This window comes from Pongo abelii, chromosome 12 (genome assembly GCF_028885655.2).
Source record: "Pongo abelii isolate AG06213 chromosome 12, NHGRI_mPonAbe1-v2.0_pri, whole genome shotgun sequence".
In the NCBI taxonomy this organism is placed as follows: domain Eukaryota; kingdom Metazoa; phylum Chordata; class Mammalia; order Primates; family Hominidae; genus Pongo; species Pongo abelii.
The window spans coordinates 39887291-39910150 of record NC_071997.2 but is presented as its reverse complement, the minus strand read 5'-3'; the positions used below and the strand labels follow the sequence as shown (position 1 = coordinate 39910150).

At 51.5% G+C, this 22860-nt stretch overlaps 1 protein-coding gene across 1 annotated transcript in view; it reads right to left on the bottom strand.

Annotated features, from left to right (window-relative positions):
• Positions 1-410: 410 nt before the first annotated feature.
• Positions 411-22860, bottom strand: part of SH3RF3 (SH3 domain containing ring finger 3) — a 371656-nt gene continuing 349206 nt past the window's right edge. Inside the window, exons 9-10 of the mRNA XM_024242724.3 lie at positions 13870-14201; positions 411-3538 (exon numbers count right to left, since the gene is read on the bottom strand). Of these exons, the coding sequence (XP_024098492.1) occupies positions 3370-3538; positions 13870-14201 (501 nt within the window). The 3' untranslated portion in view covers positions 411-3369. The remainder of the gene's footprint in view (positions 3539-13869; positions 14202-22860) is intronic.

Sequence of the window (22860 nt, the reverse complement as noted above, 5' to 3'; positions counted from 1 at the left end):
CCAGGCACTTCTGGTTACGAGGGACTTCTTGAATAATGACAAGAAAAGGAGGTGAGTCACCTACAGCAAGCCACCCTGCCCTTCCAGGCACACGAGCCCCTAGAGGGGAACTGGAGACCCTCCCCACCCAGCCCACTGCTGGCTTCTGTGGCTTGGCTCTTACTGCCCAGCTCCTGGGTCTCTGGCATGTGCTGGGTACAGACATTTGATGTCACGACTCTCCCATCTCCTTGACTAATGCCATCCTGATACAGACTCGGTGCCCCCCACACAAAAGCACTGAGAAGCAGGTGCATAAGCCAGCTGGGCTGGTCAGCAGGCAGGTGGGCCGAGCCTTCAGGTTCTGTTCTTACCTGGGTCCCTCTTGGCCTCTGCTGGACCCTGCTGCTCCCAACATGCAGACACAAGGCTTCTCCATGTTCATTTTTATTTAAAGACTCAGAAACACAGGCATCATGGTTCGTCATCACTGACAAGTCTTCCAAAATCACACGCTGACATTTGTGTCTAACAAAAACACTTGGGATAGGGTGTGTGTGTTTGTGTGTGTGAACTGTGCAAAGTACAAAGGATCTCCCAGTCGGCTGAGCTTGTTTTGAGGTGCCTGGCCTGGCATCACCCCATGAGGATGCCAGGAGAGCACCCATGGCCGCCATCCTCTCTGCCTCCCTCTGGGCAGAGGCCCCTGGTGGGCTGCAGTCCTGTCCCCTCGGTGTCCACTGACTTCAGCCATGGCTGTGGACTCTACCATGCTCCTCAAAGGAAATCTCTGTGGCTCCCCCAAGGCCCCTACATAGCTAAGATGTGTACATCATGGGGCCAGGATGAAACATAAGGGTTACTTTCATCTTAACCGCCAAACGTGTGCCCTTTGAGGCAAGATGGCCTGAAGAAAGGGCTAATTCTGCTCCTGCTCTTCTCTGCAAGCTACATCATCATGAAGGCTGCAGGGCCTGAATGAGTTTAAAATACTCAGAAATGCACGTGGGCCATGCATTTCCTCTGCCCTCAGGCAGCCCGGCATTGGCTCCAGAGCTCTGGCCAGACCAACGCATCGCTCTCCTTCCCAAGGTGGCACCAGCGCCCACCCGATTCTGCCCTGAAAGCGGCTAGCTGACATCCTCCAAAGACATGGAGATACTCGCCCCAGCTCTCTACCATGCTGCATGCAGTGGGCTGTGGCCTCGCCCCCCCACCAGGAGGGTGAAGCATATTTCTACCTGAAGCACCATGTGGGCCATGCCTGGGAGAGTAAGAACGTTCAGGTTACTCTATTCTGTTGCTTGGTACCTGCGCGCCTTAAAAAAAAGACTTAAAAAAAGTTACCTGGAGACTTGACTTAGTCTGGTTTCCCTGGAGAACACCTGCGTTATCCAGGTTGTTATCTGTGCACCTCTTTGGTGACAACGTGAATTTAAACACGCACAGGATTTTGATGCAGGATGGGAAACTGATGAAGTTTGGCAACAATGGTAAATAGATAGCTTTTGGTTGTCATTAACCTGGCACACAGAAGTTCCTGTGTTTAAGCCAGACTTTTTCTTCTTTGATTCTGAACAACTTCTTTGAGTCTATTAAATCTATTATCATCTGGGGGGAGGGAAAAGCATGACCCCCACCGTGTGGTAACCACCTGGAAGTAACAAGTAGCCAAGTCACGTCCCAAAACAGAACTCTGAAAATAAGCGGCCCGTGTTTCAAAGGCTTCATGCCAGGCAAGAGAATGTATTTCTGGAATTGGTTACATCCCTGAAAACCAGTGACACCCTGTTACCAAAGGCTAGTTTCTTCAGCTTAATTTAAGTCTGAATGGTATTTGTAAAAATATAGGTGGAGAGAGGGGTGATGGATCAAAATTTTGAGGTGATAAAAATGTGTTCCTAAGGTGTGAATCTTGAGAACAAAATTGTCCCCGAAGTGCTCCTGATCAGTTTTCCTGGGAAGTGAGCCACGGTGCTAATGAATATACATTCATCAGCCCCACTCAGGGAGGTCCCAGCATCAAAGCTGCACCTCCCTCCTCTCTCGCCCTCCCAACTCCCCGATCTTGCAAGCCTGCAGCGGTGCTGCAACCCCCTGATCTCCTTGTACCTCCGGTCTCCAGCAGATGAAGGTTTGCACTGCCTGAAATAGGAGCAGTTATTTATTTTTAAAAAAGAAGAAAAATGGTGGTGGTGGTCTAAACTGTTGTAGAAACTGCACATTTTGATACCAAGAAATCATCTTCTGAGAATGCTAATTGCAGTTCTCTCTGAGGCAATAAAGGGAAGATTTTGCCTTCCCGGCTGGGGTTGACCTACGTGCTCCTTCTACCGCCACACAAAAGGACAATTATAGTGGCCCTTCCTCGAAATGTTTCCGGGTCTTGAATAATAATCATCACCGTCTAGACAGAGCGCGGGGTTTTGGTAAGAGTTTAAAGAAACCGGCTGCTTCCAAGCTCCCTCTGACCCCCTCAGTGGATCCACCCCGCCAGCCCCCAGAGTACTGGCCAGCGCTGAGGTGTGGGATGGGGGCTTCTCGGCGCTCTCCCAAAGCCATATGGGAAATATAAAAATTCTGCCCCTTTGATGTCGCCTCAGACATCTTTTCTTTCAAGCTCAACCAAGTCATTACTAGTTTTACAAAAAGGCAGCACCAGATGTATGAAAAATAGGCAATGTCTGACCTATTAGAAATATATAAAGTCTAACTGCTTTACGTTAAAAATATGCTGTAAGAAAGAAGTAATGCAAGGGACAGTGGTGGTGAACAGAAAGTGTTGCTTATACTACTGGCAGGCGACAAGCCCACAGATTCTGCTCCAGTTCCCACAGGGGTGGTGGGGTGCCCCTTCTGGGGCACCCCCAGGGCCTCACAAACACCCCTGCTGAGCAGCCGGGCGGCAGGTGACTGAGGTATATAGAATGGTGACAGAGCAACCTGGGCCCCGCGGGAAGCCCAGGGCAGCCCAGAAAGATGATCTCCAGCGCTCTTGGCCCCCATGCCACCCACCTTGCCTGCAGACCTCCTGCAACCTCCAACCCTGCTTAGGTGGTAAATGAGAACGCCGCCATGGCTGCAAACCACAGCCACAGGCCTGCCTGCGCCGGCACCTGCCTCTCTTCCTCAAGGTGCTTTCTTTGCAGTTTCCACAGAAGGGGTGGGCATTTCCTTGAAGAACATCCCAGGTGTGCTCTCCGTTTGGGGGTTTTGGGAGAAGGCACGACCTCCACAGTCCCTGGCCCCCATCCTGGGCCAGGGCGTCCCCCGCCAGGTGCCTTGGAGATGACCTGGAACCCTTGGGGCGCTGTGGCTCCCTCTCTGTGTGCCGTGGGGCTTCCCAGGCGGCCTCCCCCTCTGTGAGCTGGGTGCAGGGAGCACCAGTCCTCAGAAGCTCTCGACGAAGCTGCCCGGGAAGAGGCCTGTGCGGCCGTTCCGCTGCAGGGTCCCCTTGTACCAGCCGTCGTCGCGCTTCTTGTGCACAAAGACGATGTCGCCTTCCTTCAGCTCGATCTCCGCCTCACTCTGGGGTGGGTACGAGACCACCACGCGGTACCTGGAGAAACAGCACAGTGGGTGAGCCCCACGCAGACAGTCTCCGTCTGCTGGGTTGTGCTTTCTCTTTTTCTTCCCTCGGTGTAAATTATTGTTATTTGCTGCTATTTTCCCACTTTATACAATTTCTATTTATCTTTATTTTTAATTTTTTCAAAACTCTTTCGAAATTTTTCATTTTTTTATAAAAAAAAATTTAAAAGACATTTTCCCCTGCTGTCCTTTTAGACGCTGATCTATGAAGAAGCTGGACTGTTTCACCCCCTTGAAGACTCTCCACCCAAGCGCGACGCCCCCATCTCACATCCATGGTCCCACTCTGGCCCACCCACCCAGACTGCGGCCTCCCAGGGGCAGGGGCGGGGGAGGGTCAGGACAAACTGTGTCCCCATTTGCCCCATACCAACGTCAAGACCCTGGGCTCATGTCCTCACCTCTCCCTCTGTAGGTTCCTCTGAAAAGCACAGCCCCTCAACTGCAGCACCACCTCACAGGTTGGAGCCCAATGTGATGTGTGAAAGGTACTTGGAACATTGTTTTTGTAAAATGTCCTTATTTTTTTGAGACAGGGTCTTGCTCTTCCACCCAGGCTGGAGTGCCGTGATATGATCCTAGCTCACTGAAGCCTTGAGCTCCCAGGCTCAAGTGAGCCTCCCACCTCAGCCTCCTGAACAGCTGGGACCAAGGCACATACCACCATGCCCAGCCAATTTCTAATTATTTTTGTACAGATGGTGTCTTGCTGTGTTGTCCAGGCTGGTCTTGAACTCCTGAGTGCAAGTGATCCGCTGGCCTCAGGCTCTCCAAGTGCTGGGATTACGAGCATGAGCCACCGTGCCCAACCTGTCCTTATTTTTAAATGTGCTCCAAAAATCATAAGATTTTTTCCCAGTGCCTTAGCATTGGAACTGGCTGAGGCCACATCATCAACACCAATAAGGCCCAACTTTCCCCACGTCTCATTTCCACAAGACTTGGGCCCCCTGCAACCTCTGATGCCTCTCTGGAGTCCCTGTTTTCAGACCAATATGCCGTAGTGTGGAAGCAGAGACAGGAGCCTTCCCTGGGGCCTTCCCTGCATGGCCTCTGCCTGCAGGGACCCAGGGGCACGGGGTGTGCTGCGTGGCAGGTGCTGGAGCTCTGAGTGCACCCCAGGGGCTCTCTGGGCTGTGGCAGGTGCTCCTGACAACACTTAGCTGTGGCACTGACCAAGAGTTCTCTCCTCGACCACACTCCAGCCTGGCTCCTCTGAGCCCTCTTCTTGGCTGGGCCTCACCTCTGCCTATAACAACTTGAACAACCACTAACATAGCTTCTAACAGCTCAAGGTGGCATCCGTAGGCTGACCCCAGCCCCCTTTAAAGTGCCTGCCTGAGAAACCTCACGGCAGCCAGAAGAATCAACTGTGAGTTCCAGCCACACCTGAGGACAGGGCCTGTCTCCTGACTTCAGTGAGCACGTCAGCATGTCCAGATGTGTTCACACGGACCACCCGCTTCCACCATCTGTAACTTTTCACTTCCCTCACTCTCCTGAGCCCCCACTCACTGCCTCCCTGCTCCCTCATTCTCTCTTGGAAACCCCCAGTCACTTGTGTGCCAATTGAATCTGAGCTCAGCTAGGCCTGGACCCTACTCCCCATTGCAAATGTCCATTATGTTGCTGATTAAAACCTGTCTGACCACTTTCACTAGTGTTCGGCTATGATTATGTTTGACAGGACACACACACACATACACACACAGCCCCCTGCTCTGCTATCCCACACCCATCCTGCAAGCCGCAGAGGAGGAACAAGGCTGAAAAGCAGCTGTGGTGGCCCCAGGAGAGCCTTCCTCTAAAACACTGCCAAGGACGAACCAGTTGGGCCTTGTGCTCTCAGCCCTCATGCTTGCGGTCTGACAGGCAGGGCTCCATCCCCACTCCCACTAGCTGGGCCTCCCTCTGCCCTGGGGAAACTCCACAGGGGCATGCTTGCCCGAAGCCTGGCTGGGCCCCTGCACCCCCAGCCCTTGTGTGGGTGAGGACTGTGCAGTAAGGGCTGAGAGAAGACGCCCCTGGGGCACCAGGGTGTTGGACCTCCCGTCTAAAGCCCAGATCCCACATGTGGTGGGTTTTGCGGTAGGCAGGGTGCAGCTATTCTCTCTGCCTAAACACCCCCGGCTGACAGTTCCTCAGACACCCACTTTGCTGAGCAGCACCGAGATGGGCCTGGCTCAATAACCAGCACTGGACTGCCTGGGTACCCATCTCAACAGACGCTGAGGCTGTCTAGCAGACATGGCCCCGATGGCTCTGGATGCCTTCCCTGGTGGCCTCCGTGTGGGTCTCCTGTGGGTGGCTCCTGGTCCTGGCGGCTGCCCGCTCTGGGCCTCCTGCTTTCACCCTGCTTGGACTGAGTTGCCTCACAGCTGAGGCTCCTTTTGGGCAGAGGCTCAGAGGGCTCCAGCAGTCCCCATCCCTCTCAGAGGAGGGGCCACAGTCTAAACGCCCCACCATTCCCAGGCCCTCCACACTGCACCCCTCCCATTCCACCAGCTCTGCCCCGCCATGCCTTGCTGACCCCAGGTGCGCCCACCTCAGGGCTCCTCCATATGCTGCTCCCTCTGCCCAGAACGCCATTCCCTGTGTGGCCACACCGGGTCTGCCCTTTTCCAGCTCTTACCATCTTCTACCACCCAGCCATTCACCTGTTTACCCAACCCATCCTGCCTCCTGCACCAATCTGCAAGCCCCATCGCCACAGGGATTACTGCACACCTGCTCCAAGTGTGGCTCACATACTTCAGGACCCCTCACAGTTCCCTGGGCCCATTCTGGACCTACTTGATACGACTTAGGGGGAATGGACTAGGGAATGTGGATTTTCAGCAACTGTGGGAGGGAATGCTTGCACATTGGTGTCTGAGAATCGAGCTGAGTGCATGCTCAGGGAGGAAGCCTTTGCCCTTCCCCACCCCACCTGCTCACAGAGCCTGGGGCGCAGAAGCCATGGCTTTGGGGCAGTTTGGCTTGGTGACAGGCTCAGGAAAGATGTGCAGACAGGAGACCAAGGCCCAGTCTTATGGAGCGCACAGCCCATGCGCACACAGACCCAGCTTGCATCAGGCTGGCAAGAGGAGGAGGCATGGAGGATGGGCTCGTGAGGCTGACTTGGGGGTGCAGTGTTCTTACTCCTGGCGAAGCAGAACAGGCCAGGTTCCGGGTCCCAGTCCTGAATACCAGCCAACTCTAAGTGTCTTGGAGCATCTACAGGTGCACGAGGGTTGGACTGGTTCCCATGGGCTCTCTGCTGGCGAACCAGACGGTGCTCTCAGGGACGTGCAGGAGGGGAGAAAGGAGGGCAGGCGGAGGCACCTCCTTCCTCCCAGCCCAGCGTCTCTGTGAGGGCTTCCTGCTGGCCCTCCTTGAAGGAGGACAGATGGCTGCCAGGATGCAGCCAGCGGTCTGTGAAATCAGACAGCATGCACACAAACCGAGGCTGCGAGGGCCCACAGGACCAGCGCCATCCTACCTGTGGCCTTCTGCCATCCTCCACCTCTTCCGAACACCTGCTGCTCCTCTCTCTTCCCCAAGGAAAGAAAGGAAGGCAAAGGGTGAGATGATTTCTCAGACTCTGAATGCAAGTTTTGGCTTTTGCCTCAACTTCCAGATGTGAAATAAACAAGCAGCTTTAAAAATATAATTTGTTAGAAAGATGTAATTTGGTGCTTCTGAGCAATTCAATGATTTAATGAGCCCAGATGGATGTGGGCTGAATTTATATGAGACAAGCGTTTAACGTTTCTGTCCAGATCATTCCAAGACTCTGAGCTGTTCTTCCTGCTGCAGGAAAGTAATTGATACTCCCCGTTATAGACACAGAGGGCCGTTGTCGTGTCCGTGTGAGCAGCTGAGGATGACAGCTACTCCCAGGTCACAACTGTGCGTCATAAATCAGCGAGCAACTCTGCCCTGCTGAGTATAATTAAGGTTATGACAACCACAGCTAATTTTCAGACACGGGGCTCAAGGAATCCAAATGAGCAAAATCAGAATGAATTCTCATTCCATTATTATTACCATTAGCTCTGTGTGCGAGGTTTGGATGTTCTGCTTTCCTTGGGGTTCGTCTGCTTCCCTCCCTGACAACAGGGTCTGCAAAGTGGCCCTCCATGTGGTAGCCTTTTCAGAGCACTTGCTCCAGCACAGGAAGACGAATAAGCCCCTGAGTCCATGGAATGTGCTGGTAACAGAGTGGTGTCTGCTAGGAACTTGGGGATAAGAATACTTCTATACCCTGGACATTAAACTGTAATATCAACACACATATTAGTTGTTTATGGCTGTAACAAATGACCATAAAGGTAGTGGCATCACACTATACAAATGTATTATAGTTCCATCCATCAGAACTCCAACGTGGTCTCACTGGAGCATCTGCAAGGCTGGTTCCTTCTGCAGGCTCTAGGGTAGAAGCTGTTTCCTTGCCTTTCCAGTTGCTAGAAGCTGCCTTCATCCCTTCTCTGGAGGCTTCTTCCTCCGTCTTCAAAGGGGAGTGCTCACATCATGCCACTCTGACCTTCTCCTCTGCCTCTCTCTTCTACTCATAAGGACCCTTTGTGATTACACAGGGCCTACCTGGATAATCCCGGGTAATCTCTTTATTTTAAAGTCAGCTGGTTAGCAACTTTAATTCCATCTGCAACCTGACTTCCTCTTTGCCATGTGTGGTAACATAGTCATGAGTTTTTAGGGTTTAGGGCATAGACATCTTTGGGGGCCATTATTCTGCTCACCACACACACAATGGATCAGAGCAAGGAACGTTGAAATTCTAACAAAGCCAGGTAACTCACAGGCCATCAAGAGCTGAGGATGAGCTGATCCGATGTGAACATCTGGGGAGAAGCAGGTCAAAGGGGCGGGGGTCGGCCAGGCTGTGCTGCAGGTGCCCTCACCCTCACCATCTTACTATTATCATAGATGTCACAGCATATATTACTATTAGAGAGGTCATAGTGAAAGATGAAGCCAGCTGGACTTCCTGGGTCGAGTGGGGACTTGGAGAACTTTTCTTTCTTACAAGAGGATTGTAAAATGCACCAATCAGCACTGTAGCTAGGAGCGTAAAATGCACCAATCAGCACTCTGTAGCTAGCAAGGGGATTGTAAAATGCACCAATCAGCACTCTGTAAAATGCACCAATCAGCGCTCTGCAGCTAGCAAGAGGATTGTAAAATGCAGCAATCAGCGCTCTGTAAAATGCACCAATCAGCACTCTGTAAAATGCACCAATCAGCACTCTGTAAAATGTACCAATCAGCAGGATCCTAAAAGTAGCCAATCACAGGGAGGATGGAAAAAAGGGCGTTCTGATAGGACAAAAACAGAACATGGGAGGGGACAGATAAGGGAATAAAAGCTGGCCACCCCAGGGCAACCTGCTGGGTCCCCTTCCATGTGGAAGCTTTGTCCTTTGCTCTTCACTGCAAAGGTCTGTGGCTCCATTCTTGAAGTCAGCGAGACCACGAACCCACCAGGAACCAACTCTGGACACAATAGCATATATTATTATTGTTGTGTTGTTTAGTGTGCACTCATACTTTTTCTGGTGTTAATCTAGGTGATTTACAAGTATTACACCCAGACATGTATTATTATCCCCATTTTATGTATGTGGAAACTAGGACTATAAAAATGAAGAAAGGGGGCCAGGTGCAGTGGCTCATGCCTTACACCCAGCACTCTGGGAGGCCGAGGTGGGCGGATCACTTGTGGCCATGAGTTTGAGACCAGCCTGGCTAACATGGCGAAACCCCATCTCTACTAAAAATACAAAAATCAGCCAGGCATGTCAGTGGATGCCTGTAATCCCAGCTACTGGGGAAGCTGAGGCACAAGAATTGCTTGAATCTGGGAGGTGGAGGTTGCAGTGGGTCGAGATTGCACCGCTGCACTCCAGCCTGGGTGACAGAGTGAGACTTTGTCTCAAAAAAAAAAAAAAAAAAAAAAAAAAGAAATGAAAGATGTTCAGGATGAAACGGCTGGTAGGTGGCTGGAAGGTCTGTCTACTCAAAGCCTCTCTACGATACTTGATACTGCCAAGGTGCAGAAGAGCCAGGAGGCAGGCATCCAGTGGGCAGGAGGGGCTGGTCCCAGAACTCAGCTTGCCTGGCCCTGCACCAGAACAGACCAGGGTTGGTGTAGCCCTGCTGGGGAACTGGGGAATTAGACAGTTCTAACCTGATGCCATGTGCATTTGCTGCCTGCATTTCCCATGACCACACCCGTATTCTGAGTTCCACAAGCAACTTCTGGAAATTCAGCTCCCTCTGCACATAGTCCGCAGGATAAGAATGTGCCAGACACCTAAAGATGAGGTCCTCTTGGAAGGAATGGGGCATGGCCCTCTAGTTTACTTACACCCCACGCTCGTGGGCTTAGCTCATAAGTCTACTTATGAGACTGGCCTGCTGCCTGCCAGCTGCTGGGGCAGGGCAGCTGAGCCTGCCAGCCTGGCTGACCCTGCCCCAGGGAGCTGCCCACAGTACACTCCCCCAGTCCTTTCTCAGAGGAGCTCCCTCTGCAGCACCTTCTACGTGAATGTCCTTCCTCTGACAGTGGAGAGGACAACAGCGCCCGCTCTCTTTCCAGAGTCTCGAAAGAGATGGTTGAGATCTGGAGGAGTCTGGGCATAGGAAAGGCCCAAGAAATGCAGGCAGCAACACTGCCCATTCCTCCTTGGCATTTTGGGGTGGAAACCTTGACCCTGACAGCCCATACTGCCCTGCTGCCTGCATTCCCACTTTCATGATCACAAGTGGGCCTTGCACACCTGAGGCCCTCCAGGAGTGCTTGGCAGCTGAGTGTTCTGGCCCCATTGCAGGGACTCTCACCTCTGCACAGGGCGCAGCCCAGCAGCTCCTCCTCCAAAGTAAGACTGGAAGTTTAAGTTTTACTCACAAGTCTGCAGGGCCCAAGTCCAAGTGCTCTCTGGTGCTGTCCCAGCCCGAGGAGTCAGCATTTTCCCAGTCATGCCCTCAGCTCTGACCTGCCAGGGCTCCCCAGGATACCAGGCAGCCTGTGGCTACCATGTTGAGGGGAGGGGGCATTTCTGGGGCTCATGAGCGGTTTGGTTTCAGGCTGTATTTTGGAAACACTTCTCTTTAATGAGTGCTACAGAGCACTTGGGTGCAAGAAGGCCACCAAGAGTCTCTGGGTACAATGACCCCTGATTAGATGGAACACTCAGAGAACGGGAGTGAGTCTCTGAATTTTCTAATTCATCAGAGATGCCCATGACTTTACAGAAACGGGGTCTTTCAAGACTTTTTATTGAGGTGTCTGGAAGTCATGTCTTTGAAGATAAAGTTGAGGGGTCTGGGGAAGAAGAATCCTAGGGGAGACATGAGAACAGCTTTGAACTATCCCAAAGTCTGTCATTCTCACGAGCCGGCAGACCAACTCTGTGACTCCAGACAAGGGCCAGAACCCATTCGGAAAACACAGGCAGCAGGTGTTGGTCCCCTGGAGGGAGGTTCTGATGCGGAGGAGACTCCTTAGGAGAGGATGGGAGGTGGAGGAAGTGGAGGAGGAGGAGAGAAGGAAAGAGAAGGTGGGTGTGTGTGTGTCTGAATATGTGTTTGTGTGTTTGTATTATGTGTTTGCTTGATGTACAATTTGTGTATAGTGTGTGTATCTGTGTGTTATATCTGTTTGCCTGGTGTGTGTGCAGTGCATGTTTGGTGTGCAGTGTATGTGTCTGCACAATGTATATGGTGTGTGTTTATGTGGTGTGTGGTGTGTGTATGGTGTGTGATGTGTTTGTACAGTGTGTGTGTATGGTGTGTATTTGCAGCGTGTGTGGGGTGTGTGTTTGCAGTGTGTGTGGGGTGAGTGCAGTGTGGCATGTGTGTATGGTGTATGTGGGGTGTGTGTTTGCAGTGTGTATGGTGTGTGTGTATTGTGTGTGGGGTGTGTGCGGTGTGTATGGTATATATGTGTATGGTGTGTGAAGGGTGTGGGTTTGCAATGGTGTGTGTGGGGTATGTGTCTGTATGGTGTATGTGGGGTATGTGTGTTTGCAGTGTGTGCAGTGTGTGTATATGCTGTATGTGTAATGTGTGAGTGTTTATATGATATATGTGTGGTGTTTGTGTTTGCATGGTGTATGTGTGGCGTGTGTGTTTGCATGATGTATGTGGGATGTATGTGTGTTTGTATGGTATATGTGTGGTGTGTGTGTTTGTATGATGTATATGGGGTATGTGTGTGTTTGTATGGTGTATGTGTGGTGCGTGTATGTTTGCACAGTGTGGTGTGCAGTGTGAACCCAGTCCACCAAGGGCCTGGGGCCCCATGGAGGGGAAGGCACTTCTCCCTGTGGGTGTGGCTGTAGGGGCTGGGACTGGCATGGCAGTGCTGATGGATCTGCAGGACCCAACAATGGTGCAGCCCCTGGCGGAGCTGTGACATGTCCCACGATGTCCACAAGCTGATAATAGGCCCTGTGACTACACAGGACTGGGGGTGCTGCTGACTGTGCACCCTACAGTGAGGTAGCTCAGGGCGTGGGCTATGAGGTCAGAAAGCTCTCAGCTGAATCTCTGGCTTGGCCACTAACTAGCTGTGTGATCTTGGGCCAGTTACCCAGCCTTTTACAAAACCTCGGTTTCCTCATCGTAAAACGAGGATAACTGATTTCATAGGGTTCGTGGGAAGGTTCACTGAGACTACACACATGTAGCGCTTGGGGAAACATAGAAGGCAGGGCCTGGCTGTCCTTAGTATGCGTAGCCGGAATCCATGCCCACTGCTGAGTGTTCTGAAGGTCACCCCTGTGCAGAACACCCAGCTCTTGTGATGCTAACAGCAGGTGTACATGCGACTTCCGTTCTAACTGGTTAGCAGAAGTCAGTAGCTGTGGGTCCTGCAGAGAGCCTTGTCCACTCTGGAGCCCCAGGCCTAGCCCCATAGGCTTGGCGCTAGGCATCATCTCTGTCAGGGCTGGCAAACTGCGCCTGCGGCTAATTTGTGTAGTCTTAGAGCTATGAATGTTGTTACATTTTGAAATGGTTGAAAAAGAAATCAGAAGACTATTTCATGACCTACGAAAATTGTATGAAATTTAAATTTCAATGTCCACAAGTAGGGGTTTACTGGGACACCGGCCCATTCATCTACATACGGTGCGTGACCGCGCTTCCACCGTGAAGGCAAAGGAAGTGGTCAACATCTGCAGTATTTACCATCTGGCCCTTGAGGAAGAACTTGTGAAGCTAGAAAACTACACAGAAGAATATGTGAGGATAGAAAACTAGACCTCTGATCTAGATAGGCCCCGTCTCATTCCCCACCTGGCACTGGGAATGGTGTCTGGGAGGGCAGCAGGTGTTCAGGGCAGAGGCTGCCTTCCCGGGTTGCAGGCACCCGAATAGCCAAGGGAGGAAAGGTTCTGGCAGAAACACCAGGACTGTCTTTTTCGGAGGTTGTTTGTGTTTTATTATTTCAGCAATGTTACAATGTGTAGGCACTCAGTAAGGATCACATCTTCCTACCATCCTAACCTGACAGCCATTGTATCTCTCCGTGATGCCTTCAGCTTTTATCTGAGAGCCCTTTTAGGATGGATAACTCACACAGGGGGATCCAAGCCAGGTACGCCTCTAGCCCCAGGTGAAACCCAAGCACCTGCAGCCCCACAGCCCACAGCCTTAGTGGGCCATGTTGCCTCAACCGGACTCAGTTTCCAGATCGGTAAAAACCTAGGCTGAACCATGTGAAGTTCCTAGTAAGCATCGAAACGAATGAATATGGGCAATTTCAAAGGGTTCAATCTGATGGACTATATGCCCTTGAAGCCATGATAATTCAAGGGATATAGACTTGAAGCCGTCTTGAGTAACATCATAATTCTAAGATGCCGAGTGGGTTGAGGCTTGCGAGGGAAGAGCTGCTCCCTGAGCGGGACACATAGGCCCACAGGGGACTCAGCCCAGAGGCCCGCTCCAGGATCCCCCAGGGTTGAGGGTGCACAGACCACTCACTGCCTACTCTCCCACTGTTTGCACTCAGAGACCCTTGGTCCTGACACATTTCCTGATGACTCCTTTGCAATCCCAAACTCAGGAACCAGATGGATGCAGAACATGAAACAACACTCCAGTTCCCAGACTTGTTTCATCCAGCACTCACCACCCAAGCTCGGGACCATGTGGATCTGAGTGTTGAGGTACATCTGGTAAACCTAATCCCAGCAAGGCCACAGTGTCCCTGCTCCCCAAAGGTGGCTGCAGACCTCAGAGGCCAAACCACAGCATGCCACAGAGCAGGCAAGCCCCTCCACTTACCTCTCTCTGGGCAACGGCTTGGGCTCAGGGCGGATGGCAGCCATGGACAGAGGTGCTTGCCGGGAAGGAGATGCGAAGTTTAGATCCAAGGAGCCTGCCTTCCTGTGCAGAGGCTCCATCCCCATGGCACCCTGCATCTCGCTCTCTATGGGGCAGGACCCTGCCCTGCCGTGGATGGACAGTGAAGACACTTCGGGGCCCACTGCGCCTTGGAGCAGGGCGTCCACGGCCACCTGGGGGTCATGGGTTGGAGACACAGATGGCGGGGAGCGTGACTTCTTCTTGGTGGATGCTCCGGCTAGAAGCTTCAGGAGCCCACTCTTCTTCTCTTTCTGGGGAGACACACAAGATGGAAACCAAACAGGTGAATGCTTCCCAATGCCCTTGCTGTCAGAGAGAGGGGAATGCATCTTCCTATGTGGAACTTTATTTTTAAATTTCTTATTTTTTTCAGAGACAAAAGACTTTACCACTCACAGCAACAGCAGTAGCCAGAGTACCAACATTTTCTTGCACCAGTTCCCTGAACCCCAGTTCCCACAGGGTGAACCAGTGAGGGCCAGGTGACGCTTGCAGGCACACCAGGCTGTGTTAAAGCAGAGAACCTGGAGCTTTGGGACACCAAATCCTCTCTACTGGACTATGAGGATGCTGGCCCTCTGCTCCGGAGTCAAGCAGTAAGCATGCCTGCTCTTTGCTTTGAAGATTGACATTATTTCTATTTTCCAAGGCTGGTTCCTACATAGACATCTTGAAAAGATAGGCCAGCAGATGGCATCTCGGTTGTAAGATGGGTAGAAGGGTGACAGACCCGTGGAGAATGGTTCCATCGGGAAACTTTAAAGATAACCTTGTAAAGGGGCTCAGAGGAAGAAAACAAAGCTAAGACCAAGAACTCATCCAGGCTGGGCACCGTGGCTCATGCCTGTAATCTCAGCACTTTGGGAGGCCAAGGTGGGCAGATCACTTGAGGTCAGGGGTTCGAGACCAGCCTGGCCAACATGGTGAAACCCTGTTTCTACTAAAAATACAAAAATTAGCTGAGCGTGGCGGCACTTGCCTGTAATCCCAGATACTCAGGAGCCTGAGGTGGGAAAATAGCTTGAACCCAGGAGGTAGAGGTTGCAGTGAGCTGAGATTGTGCCACTGCACTCCAGCCTGGGTGACAGAGCGATACTCTGTCCCCCCCCGCCCACCCCCGACAAAAAAAACCTCGTCCAACACTTGTTTTCCTTTCTCTTCCAAAATCTAGCAGAAATGTCCAAAATAGGGCCCGAGGCCCCCAGGGCAGGCCGGCGATGCCATTCTCAGAGGAGGATGCTGCTGACGGGCCATCCCTGACAACACAGCCCTCTCTGTCACGGGACCCTGGCCAAGCCTGGCAACGTCATTGTCTGTGTAGAGGAACCAGCAGTCAATGTCATTTGCCTTCTCCTCCCCCAGCTCTTCTAAGTGGACTCTGTAGGACAGGTGACACGGTTCCTGATGGGACTTCCCGTGAGGCCCAAGCCACGCTGGGCTCTGGTTGTCTAAGAGCACAACTGCTTGGGCCCCAGCCAAGTCCCCCCAGGCCACATACCTGGACTGTTGTTGCAGCGGTGCCAGGGTCTGGGGGCCTGTGGCTGTGGGATACTGCTTAGTGCGGGGTGAAGGGTCTCCACCAGGTAAGGTGTCTAAAGGGACCATCCCCATCACCCTTGGTGACCAGCATTTGTTCCACTGTATTCATTAATCCCACTGCATTCAGAGCCTGTGCCCCCAGGCCACTGCTGCTTATCCAATAGAGAGGGAAGGAGATATAATGAGGGTATGCCCTGGGCAAGTGTGGATCTCCTCTCACAGGTTTCAGAGTGAAAACCCAGCCCCCAACTCCACTGCCTGAGTCTCAGCCTTCGCTCCCCACTTTTCTCAATGTGTTTCCTCCAAGGCTGGACTCATTTTGGAGGTCAGCTGTTCCTGCTTTCAGGCTCTGTACTGATGGTCCATGGGGAGTTCTGGGTGATTTCAGGAGGAAGAGGCGGCCCAGCTCTGAGCCATGCAGCACGGGGATCCAGATACCTGACTCCGCTACTGAGCTTGCAGCCCCCCAGCCTTTCTCCCCTCTGCCTCACTCTCCCTCCAATAACTTCCTGAAGGTCTTGTGCACCGTGCCAGGCCCTGGAGGTTGTGAGCAATAGGAAACAGCCTAGAGCAATCAGTTAGACACGGATTTCGTTGCAGCCCTTCACGTGCTGGCGGCTCAAAGTGCGGTGTTTCCCGAGTCTAGTTCTTAGAGAACCCTTGTTGGCGGCACGACTTGAGGGAGAGTGTTCCCAGGAACACACATTGGGAACTGCTTGGGTAGAAACTAGAAAGGAAAAGAAGAAACCTTGAGGGGTCGGGGGCAGAACCCTGGGATCTGAGTGGGGTGCCTGGGGGCAGGGAGTGAGGAGGCTTTTTCAGGCCACAGCGTAGGCAGGGCATAAGGCCTGGGGATGGGAGACCCAGCAGCTGGGCCCGTCAGCCCCTCTGCAGGCCAGGAAGGAAAGAACTGCAGTACCTGGGGTGGGAACTGGCTCCCCAGGAGGCCTGAACCCACAGCAAGAGTTCTTGATGAGAGGGTGACCTTGCCCCCAGGGAACAGGTGGCGATGTCTGAAGACATCTGGGCTGTCACAACTCAGGAGTGCTGCTGGCATCTGGTGGGCAGATCCCAGGGATGTTGGTAAACATACTCCAATGCAAGGGAAACCCCCATGGCAGGGTTATCCGGCCTCAAATGTCCTCAGTGCTAAGGCTGGGATCCCTAGGTCACAAGGACAGCAGGCCAGGATGCGGGGATAGAAGCCAGGCCTGCCCCAGGTGTCCCGGCGGAGCCCACTCTGCAGGCTCTGAGGCTGCTGGCCACTCCTCTCCTCCTGGCAGGCAGGAGACCTGGGTGGCCTTGCATTGCCCAAAGGAAAAGGAATTAGCCTTCTTCTGCCCACCTCTGTTTCCTCTTCCCCATGAACGGGCCTGGTGGCTGTTCATCCCCGTCTAGGCTCCCCTCTAGAATCAAAGCTTTGGAAGTACAGGGGTCGTGTTTGTTTTGTTCACTGCAGTATCCCCACCAGCGCCTAGCACGGTGCTGAGAACACAACAGGCATTCAACACTTGTTTGTTGAATGAACTGAGTCCAGCTGAGGGCTCTCGGGCCCCTTGGGGAGAGCCCTTCTGGCCCCTGAGTAGAGAGGGACTCGGTGGACAGATCCTTGCTCCCAGAGCACGGTGGGCCCTGTGGGCCTGGACGTGGGGTATGGTGGAGCTGGAGAGGCCGAGGCCCTGCTGCCTCACTGCCCAGCTGCTGAGAGTATCTGCAGTCAGGCCCAACCTTAGCTGTCTGCTTTGGAAAGGGTGGGGTGCATAAATGTGATGGATAATTTTCCTGTCTCAATTCTCCAGGATTAAATAAACTGAACACTTAATTAACTTGGAAAAACGCTGATGTCATGGCTAGAAAACCCTCTCCAAAATGTCCACCTTCCAGGACAGAATTCTGCTAATGCCTTAAGCATCAGTTATTACCAATCACTGTGGAATTCCCAGTACTAACAATCGTCATGCTCACGGAATCCATGGAATGTGGAGGTAGACGGTCTAGGCACTTCCCTGGTGGTCGTCCCGTGTGAGGCAGGAAAGAATAGCCAATGGACAGTTTGCATGTGCTCGGGGGAAGGCTCATAGATTGATTTGGGGGACAATACCATGGGAGGAGAAGAGGTTTTAGAGGACACAATTTAGGGCTGATCTGGGCTGAAAGATTATGTTAAGGAAAGATGGATTTGCTGGGTTTCTCCTGGGACTGGGAGTAAGTAAGCAATGTTCACGAGCCCAGTGGGATGTGGATTTGGCATCCCTGTTACGTTTTCCTGACTGCTTTCTTCTGCAAACGTTCCCCCTAGCACTCTGCTGTTTCCATCTGTGGCCTGCACTCCTCTCTGTTGGGGGGATCACTTTCCATTCCAATGACCCTTCTGGATGGCCAGGCTCCAATCAGTTCAGCCTTACAGGGAGAAAACCAAACAGCCAGATCTGTTAGGAACAAAATGTCTCGTTTGCTCTGAAACGTCCTGGCCTGGGCGGGAGACAGATCTGCCGAGAAAGGTGCACTGGTCCTTCCTCCATGGAAGTGATGGGCTGCTGTCGCCCTGCTGGGATGTCCCTCTTCTGGAAGGCCCTCCCCACCACCCAGTGCCCTCAGCCTGCCCAGCTTCCCCCTCCCCTTCCTCTAACACATCCTGCGCCAACCACACTGCTGGGTGCAGACTCTGCAGGTGTGGTGAAGGCCCGGCTCTGCATCCCCACCACCCGCGTTTTGTTTCTGCACCTTTGGAAGGGTACCATCTGCCTCGCTGAGCTGCTGAGATGACAGATATAGGAGCGCTTTTAAAGGACTAATGTATCTCATCAATATCTGGTGATTATGTTGCTGTTTTTATAATGTGTTTACTCATCTCTGAATATTAAATAGTTTACGAAATACCTAGGACCTAGTTAGTTCCCAATATATTTTTGTCAAATAAATAAAATGAGATTCCTATCCAAGACCTCCACCTGCCTTGCCTTGGGAGAGCACCCGAACCACTGAGGGTCACTCAGCTCTCCCACTCTGTATACAAAGAAACAATCAGGGAGTTCCACAAAATGTAAAATGTGGGTCCCACCCCCAAAGATTCTGCTTCTGTGGGTCTGAAATGAGGACCAAAAAATGATTCTGATACAGAACATAGGAAGTGATCAATTAGAAGCCAATGGTCGTCATGCAACTCGGTAAGTGATTTCCAGATGACAAAGAGTAATGTCAAGACACAGAGAAGGGGTCAGCTCCTTGGGAAAGTGAAGAAAGGTTATTGAGGGTTACTAACACCTACTCAGTGCCCCAGCCAGGGACACACATGGGTTGAAAGCAGGGCCCTACAGTGCTGGACTTCTGGCTGGAGCGCACACACAGATTCTATGGACCTGAGCTATCTGGCTGGCTCCAGGGAAGCCCCCACCTTCCCAGACACAAGGTGAGAAGCCAGGTGCTGGTAGGTGTGTAGGAGATCAAGGGCCAGGGAGGGCCAGGGACTGGAGGCCTGCGATGAGGCTGTGCTGCAGCCCTGGCTCTCAAGATCTAGGTGTGAAAGCATCCCTGTGCCCAGGCACGGAACACTGTCATGTTACAGAAGGGAGAGCTTATGAGTTATATCCAGAAAAAGCCATGTGTGTTTGTGTGCTTACACACTCACACTCACACACACAGCCTGAAGCCTGAAATCAAGTTGTACTCCACTTTAAAGAATCATCTAGAAATCTGATATTTAAAAAGGAGAATTTTGAAGGCGTTTATTCATACTACACTCTATATACAGGAAAACTATAAAACATTATACAAATGGTAAAGTAATAGATTTTTTTGTTGTGATTAAGATGGGGGTTCCTCTAGGGGCCTTAACTGTTTAATAGAACATTAGTATAAAAACTTGGCAAAAGCAATTGAAAGCTTAAATTAAGATTCAGTGCCAGTTAAAGGTCAATTAAAGGTTATGGAAAATTGTCTCTGAAATTTTAAGGAGCCAAAGAGAATACAATTTGATTTGCAAAAAGCAACATTAAACAGAGATACAAGTCATTTCATGAAAATGAAGTAAACCTGTACATGTGACCCGTAAGTGCACATTTATGCAGTTGCCTTCTTAATTAAGCCATGTGGAGACAGGTGGCTGTCCCACCACTTCTTTCAAACAGATTTCCCATCTTCATTGTCTTTGCCTCAGGCAATATTTAAGATCAGTTTGCATTGGTTGGGCACACATCAAATGCTGGGTCAGGTACCATGGGAAGCAGGTAGAAAGGGACTCAATTTGCAAAGTTAGCCATGAGAACCTCAATCTGCAGAACCCTGCACATGCTGCGCTACACACGCTGATGGGTTACGTACTATTTTCAGCACCAGAAGGGGAGCTAAAAACTCACCAGCTTTGGGAATAAAGGATTGAACACAATCGTACACTTTAACTCCACCAGGTACACACAAAGATGTTTTTGTGAGCTGAGACTGGGGAGATAGTGGTCACTGGGTAGAGATGTTCAGACACAAGTGGATCCTCAGAGGCCTGGGAGCACCTGCAGACTGTCCCAGGAAAGCACAGAAATAAACAGGGCCTCGACTGTTGATACCAGGTCCCAGGGCAGGCAGGGTCAGAGGGAGACAGGGCAGTACTTCAGTTTTGTTATACCCTTTTCTGTTATTTGATTTATTGCATCACATGTGAGTTTCTTTTTAATTTAAGAGGGGAAAAATAAAAAGGAGAAAGTTGCAATGTTGTTTTGAAACAATGGTACTAGATATGATGGACCAGGGAAGCTTTGCCGCTGATTAGCTGATAGGGCAGGAGGCAACTCCACAGGAGGGGGTGGGCCTCAAGAGCTGGGCTGATATAGGGATAATGAAAAGGCTTGGGCTGGTGAGTGATGTGGCCCAAGGGAGTGGTCAGAGGTGTGGAACAGGTAGATCTAGCAAAAAGCAGGTGCGGGCCAGAGTGTGGATGGGCCGAGGGTCGAGGTGCCTGGTGAGGTAAGAAAGGCCGTGGGATGACCAGGCACAGTGGCTCATGCCTGTAATCCCAGCACTTTGGGAGGCCAAGGTGGACGGATCTACCTGATGTCAGGAGTTCGAGACCAGCCTGGCCAACATGGTGAAACGCCATCTCTATCAAAAATATGAGAATTAGCTGGGCATGGTGGCAGGCGCCTGTAATCCCAGCTACTTGGGAGGCTGAGGCAGGAGAATCGCTTGAACCTAGAAGGCAGAGGTTGCAGTGACAAGATCACGCCACTGCACTCCAGCCTAGAAGACAAGAGCAAGACTCGGTCTCAAAAAAAAAAAAAAAAGAAAGACCAGAGGATGGCACACCTTGGTGCCTCTAGGGCCAACTGAGGAGGCTGGGGTTGTCTGGTGGACGCTGGGAGCATCCAAGGAGCTGAGACAGAGGTGGAGGCACAGGGATAGCGGGGGTTGTGGGGGACTTGAAGGCCATGCAGTCAGCAGTATGTGGCCCTGGCTGCAGAGGTACTTCTGAGGAGCCAAGCCAGCTGAGCAGGGGATGGTGGGGCTGCTGATGGGGACAGTCACAGGAGGAGTTTACAGGGAAGGCAATCCCAGCACCTGCAGCCTGGGGAGGGGACAGGCATGGAGACAGCAGGTCGAAGGACTGTGACCTCATGTGGCACAGCTGGGTGACAGCCACAAGAATGTGCTCTGTGCCTGCATGGCCAGGGACTCCTTTGTGTGTCCAGCCTTGACTTTATACCAAACTCTATGCGAATTCCCACCCTCTAGCAATCTGTTGAATAACAGTATTTTGGCCGACACAGCAGATAGGAAGTCAAAGGAAGCAAAATGAGTTTTAAAAGACAGTCAAATAGTTCTCATATGCCACCTCAACCCATAGGCAGTCAGGAAAACAGGCGGAAGGTGCCAAGGTCCTGCAGGGAGGCCTGGCTCAGAGAAGGGAGCACCTTTTCTTGCTGGGCACCGACAGCATAAGCTCCAGTGGGACATCTAGCAAGCAGTGGGCGAGGCTGGAACCTGGCCAGAGGCCTGGGACATGTGAGAGGCACCGCTGGGGCTTGCAGGAAACTTTAGATATTTAGAAGAAAGAAACAGGGACTTATCTTTGTTGAGTCTGGCTCTCGGGTTGCAAGTTATACTTGGAAGTTTTTTGATTATTATTTTATGTTTGGAAATTTTCCTGTCGGAGATGGGGAAAAGGTAATAAAAAGCTGTGCTCTGTTAAAATTTTAGTGGGGAAAGGGCACCTCTCTGATTATGCTGAAAATAGCTACTGGAAGAGCACAGGAGGGTTTATAACAATATAAATATGCAACGCATGTTTAGAGAGGACAGAGGAATAGAAGATCTACAATGAATAAAGAGGAAGAAGTGAACGAGATAATTAAAAGAAACAGAAAAATTGTGCACCAGCTATTGGGTATTTTAAACATTAACATGCATCTTCAAAAATGCTGCCCTTGCCAAAGACAGAAGATAAAGAAAATTGGTTCATGAAAATAGCAGGGAACGGGAGGCAGCAGCCAGTGAAGTGCTGAGCTATTGTGCTTCTCTAGCTTGTTTTTGGTGGAAGACGTGACCGCCGCATCGTGTTGCTCTCTTGCTGTTATCAGTGGTGAAGCAGTTGTTCCCTGCCTTTCTTCCTGCAGGAGAGGAAGCAGCCGGGAGGGGGGGGGTGCCCGGCAGGGACAGGGAGCTGAGGGCATCCTTGTTCTTGGAAGCTGAGCCCTGGGCATCAGGATTATTACCATTTACAGCACTCAAAACGATGGTGAAGAGTAAAATGAACACTGCTCTCCCCCTCTTAGGGGTCATGGCCCCGGGCTGGGCGCGGGAGTGGGTCTGGATGACCGGCCAAGTTTACCACGGTGTGAGGGAGCTCCTGAAACAAAAGAGACTGACTCCCTGAGGGACTTCAAGAAGATAAACAGCCACGGCACGGTGTTCCGCGGGAAGTGCGTGATGCTGAGACAGCTTTGGCAACAGATGGAGCTGGGTGTCCCTGGTATTTATTAGTTGGCTGATCTTGAACAAGTTCCTGAACTGCTCTTAGCCCCACTTCCCTCATGTGTAAAACAGACTACATAATTATCTAAATATAATGATAATTATTACTATGCTGAGACCTATTTCTTGAGAGCTCACTATGAGCCAGGCACTGTCCTAAGTCTTGCCCATACATTCATTCACTGAATTCTCAAAGCAGCCCTGAAGAAAAAACAGGCTCTGAGATGCTAAACAAGAGATACAGGGTAATCAACTCAAAAGCTGCACAAGCCGCATTCAAACCTGGGACTTGCTGAGGCCAAATTTTAACTGTGGCTCTACTGTCTCATCGTGAAAATTAAGCAAGGCAATGCACATGACCCCAGTATGCCATTCAGTAACCGAAAGGCATCCCTAGAATGCACTGTTGAG